Source organism: Labeo rohita, unplaced genomic scaffold, assembly GCF_022985175.1.
Source record: "Labeo rohita strain BAU-BD-2019 unplaced genomic scaffold, IGBB_LRoh.1.0 scaffold_2023, whole genome shotgun sequence".
Lineage (NCBI taxonomy): Eukaryota > Metazoa > Chordata > Actinopteri > Cypriniformes > Cyprinidae > Labeo > Labeo rohita.
Window position 1 is genome coordinate 1 of NW_026128246.1, and position 11,422 is coordinate 11,422.

At 36.5% G+C, this 11,422-nt stretch overlaps 1 protein-coding gene across 1 annotated transcript; it reads left to right on the plus strand.

The window, feature by feature from the left end:
- Positions 1-3,389: 3,389 nt before the first annotated feature.
- LOC127159245 (GTPase IMAP family member 9-like) lies at positions 3,390-6,074 on the plus strand. Its single transcript, XM_051102133.1, has 3 exons — positions 3,390-3,467; positions 3,550-3,606; positions 4,830-6,074. Exons 1-3 carry the CDS (start codon positions 3,455-3,457, stop codon positions 5,666-5,668), a joined length of 909 nt encoding a protein of 302 aa, XP_050958090.1. The 5' UTR covers positions 3,390-3,454; the 3' UTR covers positions 5,669-6,074.
- The last annotated feature ends 5,348 nt before the right edge of the window (positions 6,075-11,422 follow it).

The window sequence follows — 11,422 nt, forward strand, 5'->3', positions numbered from 1 at the left end:
CTTGCAGCTAAACTAATGAAAGTTAACCCAGTGGCATTTCTCCCTTTGCACATAAATTGATGCATCTGATGTGGAATATTTCCACACTGTTTTCATGTGCCATATGTTTAAACAGATGTTTCATTCAGGTTTTGTCTCCCAATTGAATGAGATGTAATTAATGACATTTGTTTAACTAAAGGCCATTTTAACATTTAACCAGTTTCAGAACTGCAGTTAAGGCCCATTCACACCAAGGACAATAACTATAACTATAAAGTTTTAATAATCACTCACATTCATTCTCTGCAGTGTGCACTTATAAGAAACAGAATGTTACTGTCCACTAGTGTGCATGTGAATATAGTTAGTAGTTATTCTTGGTATGAACAGGCCTTTACTTGTGAATACTATTAGTGATGTTCTTAATTAGGTAATATAACACACTGATGATTGTTTAGTATCAAGCCCCTGTTTTGTTCTAATTTGTTAACATTTTCTATTAAATGAATTTAGCTATTTTGTCTTTTTTATTATTATTATTGAGTCTTGTGACTGTCATTTCAGTACAAAAGAGAAACCTCTTCCATCTGATTTGTCCAGATTGTCCAGACTAGGGTTGCACCAGTCATTTCTGTTGCTCTGTTATTAAATCTAATAATGTGTTTTCTCAGGCTACAAGGTAAACTGGGAAAACGTGAACTAATGCCACTCTCACAACAAGTAAGCAAAGAGTTCCTAGTCTCCACTCCTTTCAAAATAGTTTCAGTCAATGGTAATTAGAAAACATTTTAGTAAAACCAGACTGGAAAGAGGATACAGCCTTCCTCAGTTTAAACCATATTTTTTAGCAGCTCACTCTTATTTTTTTTCATTCTGGAGGTATATGTTGTTTTCCATCATATTCAAGACATACCTATCTGGCTTCAGATTGATCATTCTTCATGTAAGCATACTTCACTTTTAACAATTCTTTATAACACGATGAAAAGGAATAAAGCATTATATAATTGTAACCCAGTGATTCATAACTTGTTGAGAACATAGAGGCTAGTGAGGAATATAAAATAAAGCCCTGAAATGGTAGATAGCCTGATTTGTTGGAATCATGCTTTTCAACCAGTTTTTTTCAAGAGATTTTCAAAGAGGTCTGTACTGAAAGTATCCAGCCATATAATATTAAAAACAGAGATAGATATAAAAGAAAATACAAGATACAAGAAACATTAAAGGGGACTGGGGCGTCATTGTCCTATGCACAAAGTAGGCACCTTGGGACCTCACACAGTTCTCTTCCACTGCTCAAAACACTCTATGAAACGATTGTTGGAATCAGCATAAGCTGCCTCATCGTATTTTCCTGAATCTCATTGATGGTAGGAAATTTCTTCCCTTTCCAAGGTTATTTTAGTTTTGGTAAAAGCCAGCAGTCACAGGGTGCCAAATCTGGGCTGCAGGAAAGATGGGTCACCTTGGTGAATTGATGTTTCGCCAAAAAACTCTACAGGATATGTGATGCATGGGTGGGAACATTGTCATGATGAAGCTGCCAGTCACCACAGTTGCCCATAGCTGCTGCCATTTTCATTGTATTGAATCTCTCATCTCATATTTTTCATATTTACATGTCTGGATATTTTACGGACAGCCGGCTTATTTTAATGAACGACTGGCATCCTTCCTTTGCTTCAACAAAGATAAAAATTGGTAACCTCTTTTTTTATTATTATTATCTACAAATAAGACATTTTTGAGAACACATTTTACATTTTGAGCAGAAACTTCAGCATACGGATTTGCATAGGCTGGCAGGTAAAACCATTTATTTGAACATTATTGGGAAGAGGAATCATGTATTGAAAATATTCAGAGTAGGTCAGTAAATGCTTGATTACAGACTCGCTTTCCCCAAAAAGTGTCAAAATTTTCTTCAGAGATTTACCCTTATGTCCTGCAGAGGGGACCCCTGGCCATCAGTTCCTCACAAGTCACAATCTCAACACCTGCTGGAACTTATTGTTTGTATTCATTTTTTAAGGGTGTATATAACAGAGTTACAAAGGCGGATCATATCGTGGCATTGTTTAGCTTGGTGGCACCAGTGGACCTGAACAAATATGATGCACAAGCGGTATCCCTTAGCATGTTACATGCAAGACATCTGATTTTATTACACTTAAATACTGACACAGTGCTCACTTTTGATATGTGGGTTATAGATTTGGGAAAGACAAGCATTTGAAAAGTATTAGTTTTATTAAGGAAAAGAAAGAGTCCTGTTTTTTCGAGTATCTGGGAGTCATCTACTCATTATATATCTGATGGGTAAATCTGCTGATTGTGATTTAATCCACGTCCTTAAATCAGCATTTATGCTTATAGATGTTCATGGTGTTTGTTTTAAGGTGTTGGCTTCAATCAGCACAGCTCTGTCTGGTACTTTTTCTGCTATAAACGTTAGTGAAAACTAACCAGTTTGTGAGTAGAGGTTTATGGCTAAATCAGTGTAATAGAATTTTTGGTTTAAGCGCTTTAAAATGCAAAAAAATCGAACTAAACTATGTTCAAATAGCATAGCTGAATATGTCAAGATGACACTTCATAAAAGGCGAAAAAATTCACCAAACTTCACATGCAGGTTATTACGTATTTCTTCATCTTAATTATGGATGCGGTAGTGCTTTGGGTTTAGTTACCAATGGCTATGTTGACAAGTATGACATTTATGATGCATTCAGCGGATCTTTAGCTACTAGTTTTATGTTCTTTAGCTACTAGTTCCTACTGTTTTGGACCTTAAATCTGTAAGTTGCTTGGCTGACTGTAGAGAGTCAGAAAGCTCTCAGATTTCATCAAAAATATTTTAATTTATGTTTGACTGTGTAGGCCTTATGGGTTTGGAACAACATAAGGATGAGTAATTAATGACAGAATTTTCATTTTTGGTTGGAGAAATATCCTTAGCTAGCTGGTAGCTGCTAATTTTAATGCACATTTCTGGACTTTAACCTATGAAGGGAGGGTAGCAACCAGACAAGATCACACGCAGGCAACACAAACCAACGAAGTGAGTTGCCTTCTACCCTTGACACCAGATTTAAAAATGCATGGAAAAATTATTCCAAAATTGCCTACAGCTGATACTACCAAAGTCCTATTCATTAACATGCTCAACTTATCATATTTACTTTTGTAAAACAGGAAGTTATGCTTAATGTGCCTCAGTCACATTTAACAAACAAGAGCAAGATAAGTGAAAACTGTAAGTGATTACTTATTTTCAAATGACTTAAATATAATATTAAATAACTACCCCCTTATCAAATTTATTACTACTGGTTTAATGAAGTCAACAGTAGTTCTTTAAATGAGTCAGAGAGCTAGATGCTTCCGGTGTGTTTGCACTCACTGCAAAACAGGAACTTATGCATTATGTGCCTTAGACACAAATAACACAAGTGGTGCAAAAAACAAGATGAGTGAAATCGGTAAGTGATTCATTATTTCAAATTGCTTTTTTAGTAGTTATGTAATGAGCATGAACATTAACCTTTTTTCTCCCACCCACAGAGCCATTACTACAAAATGATTACAACGGAGAGTCATTTACCTCAAATTTCTTAAACCGTAAGTAGATTTTTAAATATGTCACAGTCATGCTGCCGCTTTACAATACAATATTTACAGCAACATATGCACTCTGTCCAGCCCTTTATTTGTTTTATTAGGATGTCGACTAGCTATTAATAAATGATTCACTGAATAGCTCAAGATTGGATGATTTAGAGAGAAAACATATTGGGGCATATTCACTAAAAAGCCATTTTTTATGGGATGAATGAAACCTGACTAATTTCACAGATTATGTGACAAGAAATGCATTAAAGTGTAATTGGATCAGTTACATTAGTTCAGACCTATTCATTTTTTTAAAAAAAAAACTTCATTTACTAGACATATCAGTGAATATCCTGATCTACATAATTCCTGAAGCAAATCAACATAAACAAGGGAATAAATGGTGCAATTAATTGTTGGTGAATTTGCCCCTTTGTCACCTGGCTGATTTCGTTTGCATTTTAAAACAACATTCAGTGTAGTACAATAATTGCTTTAATATTGCTTTACTTATTAATTTTCACAAGTATTCTACCTGTAATTTGAATCACACATTTCCTTATTTTGTGTTTTAGGGTAAAAAGGAAATGTCTGTAAACTTAAAGAAACACTCCACTTTTAAAAAAAAGAAAGAAAAAATAGGCTCATTTTCCAACTCCCCTAGAGTTAAACAGTTGAGTTTTACCATTTTCGAATCCATTCAGCCGATCTCTGGGTCTGGGGGTAGCACTTTTAGCATAGCTTAGCATAGATCATTGATTCAGATTAGACCATTAGCATCTCGCTCAAAAATGACCAAAGAGTTTTGATACATTTTCTTGTACAAAGACGGACAAAAAATGAAAAGTTGCGATTTTCTAGGTCGATATGGCTAGGAACTATACTCTCCCATCAGTCTTAGTACACAATGTAACTACAGAAGAGTCAAGTTTTAAATAGGAAAAATATCATCATTATTTATGGTCATTTTTGAGCGAGATGCCATCGGTCTAATCAGATTCAATGATCTATGCTAAGCTATGCTAAAAGTGCTACCCCCAGACCCGGAGATCAGCTGAATGGATTCGAAAATGGCAAAACTCAACTGTTTAATTCTAGGGGAGTTGGACAATGAGCCTATTTTCAAAAAAGTGGAGTGTTCCTTTCATGGAAAAAGAGGATTTGCCAGTACCATATTTACTACATTTATATTAAGGAATAAATGCTGTTGAATTATATTTCTTAATTTGCAGAGCCCAATGACATAAGGATTATTCTGGTGGGAAAGTCTGGAGCAGGCAAGAGTGCGACAGGAAACACAATTCTGAGACAGGAAGTGTTTGAGTCTGAGGCCTTACCTATAGGGGTTACAGCACAATGCAGCAGTGGTTTTGTGCAGGACGGAGGGAGAAGAGTCTATGTGGTTGACACGCCAGGGTTTTTTGGATCGTTGACTAATGACATGAAGCCACATTTGAAGCGGTGTGTTGAGCTGTCTGTTCCTGGTCCTCATGTGTTCCTGCTGGTCGTCAATCTGGATGCGAGATTCACAGCAGAGGAGATGAACACCGTGGAACTGATTCAGCAAAACTTCGGAGAAGATGCCGTGCACTACACCATCATCCTGTTCACCAGAGCAGATCAACTGAAACGTAAATCTTTGCAGCAGTATATAGCACAATCTGAGCCTCTGATGAAACTGAAAGACAGCTGCGGTGGAAGATACCACGCATTCAACAATAATGACATGAGGAACCGCTCTCAAGTCACAGAGCTGCTGAAGAAGATTGACAGAATGGTCCAGGAAAATGGAGGAAGTCATTACACCAACAACATGTTTGAAGATGCTCAAAAAAAGATAAAGAGAGAAGAGAAGATAAAAAAGGTCAAAGATGTGGCATTAGGGGTTGGATCTGCAGTAGGAATGGGAACAGCAGTAGTAGGAGGTACCATCCTGGGGTTAACAGAAGCCGCTGTGGCTATTCCTCTTATTGCTCCTGTTGCAGTTGGAGCTGCAGGTGTAGCTGGAGTGGGAATGGGTGTGAAACTGATCGTGGACAAATTCAAGGAAAAAAAAAATGACAACAATTAGCCTAAAAACAGCAAAACTCTTTTCAGCACATACATACTCAGATTTGTCTTACTTCATGTGATCTGTTTTAATATACACATGTCCTCAACATAAATGTAAAAAATAATGATCTTTTCCAGCTATCGTTTCCAGCTTCTTTTAATTTTTATAAGCATTTAAAGCAATTACTTTGCTTACTTTGTTTTTGTAGTTAATGACTCTAGAAAGACTCTAGTATGTCTAAAAAATGAATGTCTAAAATAAATGAAATATAACCAAAACACAAAATTGATTATTAAATAATTTGCTATTTTGATTAAACATGCAAGTGATCAGTGTGAAAGTGCATGGATGCTGATGTTTTTCTGCTAAAATAAAACAGATCACATTTCTGGATTATAGCAGGACATGATGTATTTATTTAACTGGAAAACATTCAGGTATAAACTATTATGCCACACTTCTACAATCAAACACATAGTGTTTGGTGATGATGCAGTTTTCAAAAGAACACACAAAGGAAACAAAACTAAAAGAGTCAGAGAACTAGATTCTTCCGGTGCATTTGCACCCACTATATAACAGAAAGTTATGCTTAATGTGTCTATCAAATTGTACATTCTATGTCAATTTCTGGGATACTGAATGCTCTATCACACCACCTTTTGGAGGTTAGGGTTCCAGGACGAAATCCATTCTTTCACAAATTTACCATCATTAGACCACAACATTATGCACAAACTAGGAATGGAAATTACTTTTAATGAAGGTGTTTGCCTTTCCCTTCGCCTCAGACCTGCAACTGTCTGTAGAGCCACTTCCTAATCTTAAAGATAGTGTAGAGCTGAGAGTTACATCCAGTACAACAAAGTCAAATGAGGGTTCAAACCCAACCTATCCAAAGTTGATCCATCTTTGTATTGATCCAAACTGAAAGATAATAATGGTTTAATGGATGTGGAAGCAAAACTGAAGACCAGTTCATCAGTTTATGTCAAATAGTATCCACTTTCACCAGAAAAGAAATCTGGTATTCAGCCAGTCATTGACCATTTTTTTTAAAATGGGTGTCCTCATACCAACTCACTCACCAGTTAATCCTGTTAGGATTGTTGGAGGCTTACTCAAGATTTGCATGTGATCAATTTCTGTAATGATGACAAAATCTTGTTTGTGTTATATTTACAGTATTGTTCATACTGCATGCATTTGTGTTCTTAAAGGATGTGGAGGAGCATACAATGTGGCTTAGAGTCTGGATGTAAGATTTAAAGTTATACATTTAAATAGTAAAAAATGCAGTTGAGTTGGCTTAAAATACTAAAGCAACCGGCTGCAAAGCTTTTTTGAGGTTACTGAACTTCAAGCAAAAAATTACAGGCTCAACTTAGTTCTTGAAGTTCAGTAAACTCAAAAAAGCTTTGCAGCTGGTTACCTTAATATTTTAAGTTGAGTCAACTTAACAATTTAAGCTAATCTGCTGCAAAGCATTTTTGAGTTTACTGAACTTCAAGAACTAAGTTGTGCCAACTCTGACTGGTAGTTCACTCAACTGCACTGAAGTTCACTGAACTTTTTGAACTGATTGAACTGTTGAACTGAACAACTTCCCTCCTTTAAAGTTGAGTAAACTCAAAATTGCTGTGCAGCAGATTAACTTAATTTTTTAAGTTAACTCAACTTTTTATTTATTACAGTGTAGCTTCCACACAAATGATTTGATATGCGCCTAATAGCACACATTTATCTAGTTTTAACGTTTAAACTAACACTGATTTATACTTGAACTGTTTTATATCTATAGATATTTTATTTTAGGCAAGTCGTGATGATTTCAGAAGGCAAAATTGATCAAACAGACTATGATCAGTCTTCCGCTGTCCGCTTTGTCGTTACTTTAAAAAAACAAAAATAAAAATGCTTCAAAACGTTTAAATTAACTTGATAAAAAACAAAATATAATCACTTTGCCATTGCATACAAAACTGGACTATTTTAATAGCTGAAACAGTAGTGTAAGCTGTTTTGGGAGAAGAGGGCTCAGGTCGGACTCGGGCGGAGAATTCTGATAAGCTGTCGGACAAGGGCCGGGCGAAGAACGAATCCAGCATAAATATGCAGATGTCATCCCGAAGCATTGCACCATATAAAACGAACGTTTCATACAAACGGATTATAGCCTAGAAGGTGCGCTCACTTTATTATCACGTATAAAAGCGTCACTCATTTCAGTTCATCGCGATCTCACAAGTGCTGTTATTATCAATGAAGCTCTCTAAACTACACAATGAGTCTGGCTATGTTGCCAGATCTTCCATTGCTTTTGCTTTCGTTTGAGGGCATTTAGCACCGTCTAGTACCTCCGTACAACCGGGCCTGGGCATGGCAAACCGCTCCAACTGCAGTGTGGCTGACAGAGGGAACTAACCATCTGGGGGGGCAAATGCATCCCCCCCACCCCCACCCCACTCCCCAATGTCGCCGATGCTCATGTGTAAGGTTAGGTTTAGGTGTAGGGAAGTGGTCAAGATTAATTGCCATACTATAATATCCACACTATAATGATAAAAAAAAAACACTCAGGCCGCTGAGACAAAGGCCGCTCCCACGATAGTTGATTGACATGGCTGTCTTACCTTAGACCAGCCCTGAGTGAGCTGTAAACTGTCGGCCACTGTGTCAACTCCAGTGCAGGAAAAGACAAGAATGTCTCCTAAGCGACTGAGGTGTTATGTTGTTGGATGTAATAATGAACATATCCATGGGCAAAATGACTGTGCAAAATGACTGCACAGCCCCCCCTAAAATTTTGTGATTAGCTCCGTAAACTGTACACGAATTTGTGATCGAGCCCCTTTAAATTTCATAAGAAAATTGCGGCAAACTTTTATCGGCTCAAAGTTTAACTTTCAAAACAAAGCATATTCCAGTGCATGTGGCAAAGGGTTTGCATACTTAAGGAAAGATGGTTATACTAGAAATGCAAACTGTAATTTTGTATTTGTACCATAAACAGGTGTGTGTGTGTGTATGAGAGAGAGAGAGAGTAAAAATGGTGTTGTTTGCACCACCATTAAGAAATTTTAACCAAAGTATGTTACAGACTTTTCATTAAGATCCTAAAGAATCATATCAACTTGGAAAATGGAAAATGAGCATTCTATGATTCCTTTAAGGCCTCCAAGGAGAACCAGAGGTGGTAATTGAGTCACACCCTCAGTATTTAAGTGTAAGAATTGAAATGTTAAGCTTTAATAAAGTTTTGTATTGTCTCGTGAGATTAATAGACTGATCTTATGTGAAAAGAGTAGCCTGTGTTTATCTAGTACGGACCTAAGACACTGAACACCTCACTAAATAAATATAAATGTAGATGCTGTATTAACTGTGCTATGTTAGTATGTTTGTTGTATATGTATAATAGTCTTAAATATTTGAGTGTTTATATGTACTGTTATATTGTGTATTCAGGGATTAATCACATCTAGATTAAGAGTTTATGCTGACTGCCATTTGTTTTTAGCTTTTGTTGAGGGAATTCTGGAAAATTTCAAACCTAAAAGCTAATTTCCATATTTGTACCGTTTGAAAAGCAGTTCTTCAAGCTGATTAAATGGAAATAAACATGAATCGAATTTAATCAAGCTCATTTAACTCTTTATCGCATAAGATCCGGTGTGATTAGCCAAGACTGGTCCCTGAAGTGAACCATCACACAGGTGTGATTAGAACGTTCAGTGCATCATATGATCAACTGCTAAATTCAAATCTGCTTTCACACTTTTCCTGTTTTTTCTTTCTTTTTCTTTTTTGCTGATTACATTTTCCATTGTACATACTGACCTACACATCTGCATGCAGACATCCAGCTTTGAGATTTAACACCCAGTCCTGAACCTGGAGAATCATGTTCTGCAGAGTTCAGTTCCAACCAGTTAAGAAACACACTTAAGAAATCACCGCAAACATGAAAATTCAAAGCGAAATTTTTAGTTTGTTCATCTAAAATGAATAAACAAGCCGTCTTTTCATTTCTCGTTATTTCATTCCAAATAGGAGTGATCAAAGCCTACACGGACCAGTGAGCTTTCATACTTTTCTCTTGTATGAAATTGGATTTTTTGTTTATTGTACATTATACCATTTTAAGGGTGTATTTGGACATTGTTTTATTTTATTTGTCATAATTTGAGCATTTAATGGACTGAATTTGTGGTAGTGATTGTATTTATTTGGATGCTTTAGTTACATAGTACAATATGGTATTTGCTGTAGGGCCTGACTTTAGCACTTTTTGTATTAGTCTTGGGTTGTGGATGAAGGTCTAGTTATATATATATATAGCCTAATGGTTAGAGAGTTTGGCTTGTAACCCAAAGATCGCCAGTTTGATTCCCACACTGGCAGGAATTGAAGGTGGGGAGTGTAAATGAACAGTGCTCTTTCCACCTTCAATATGTCTGAGGTGCCCTTGAGCAAGGCATCATACCCCCAGTTGCTCCCCAGGCGCTGGAGCAATGGCTGCCCACTGCTCTGGGTGTGTTTTCAGTGTGTGTGTGTGTGTTTGTTCACTTCTCACTGCTGTGTGTGTGTGTGCACTTGTGGTGGGTAAAATGCAGAGCACCAATTTTGAGTATGGGTGACCATACTTGTCAATGCATTTTCACACACAAGGTCTGCTTTAAAACCAAACATTTAATTTGTGTGCTATTTCCTCTTTTGTATTTGATTGTATCTGCTTGTGCATGCTTTTAAAGTGGTGTTTGTATTTGTGTTTGAAAGTTTTTTACCTGATTGACTGACTGAATGAACACTGCATCAAACTTTCAAAATAAAGTGAAAAAGAGAGCTAAAATGTGGTAATGAGTGAAATCCATTTCAATTCTTCTGGGCTGGCTTTTCAAGTGGGAGAGTTCTGCACACTGAAAACCTTGCAAAAAAAGTAACGCTAATAAATGGTGTTATTTGTGTCTGAGACATATTAAGCATAACTTCCTGTTTTACAGTGGGTGCAAATGCACTGGAAGCATCTAGCTCTCTGACTCTTTTAGTTTTGTTTCTTTTGTGTGTTCTTTTGAAAACTGCATCATCACCAAACACTACGTGTTTGATTGTAGAAGTATGGCGTAATAGTTTATACCTGAATGTTCAGTTAAATAAATACATCATGTCCTGCTGTAATTCAGAAACATATTCTGTTTTATTTTAGCAGACAAACATCAGCTTCCATACACTTTCACACTGATCACATGCGTGTTTAATCAAAATAGCAAATTATTTAATAATCGATTTCTTGTTTTGGTTACATTTCATTTATTTAATCTTTTTTTTTAGACATACTAGAGTCTTTCTAGAGACTCTACAAAACAAAGTAAGCAAAGTAATTTCTTTGAATGCTTATAAAAATTAAAAGAAGCTGGAGGATTCACTTCACAGTGAAAAACCGGGCTGTGGAGACTGCAATAGAGAAACCAGAACAATGCTGTCTGAGGAGGAGCTCAGGCAATTGAAAAAAAAACTCACAATTGAGGCCAAAAAAGTCATAAAAGCTCATGACGATGTGGACGCCCAGTACATTGCAGAAGTGAAGCTGGATGCAGATGTTTCTGTGTTAAACGAGGAGCAAAAGGCTTTACAAAAACTGCAAGTGAGTGAGATGAACTAAAGGACCTGAAAGACCTCATCCAAAAAACACTTTGGACCAACTATGGAGAAGAGAAGTTAATTATAGCAGTAAAAAAGGCTTCAGAGGATGAAGCAGAGTGTGTGTCATCC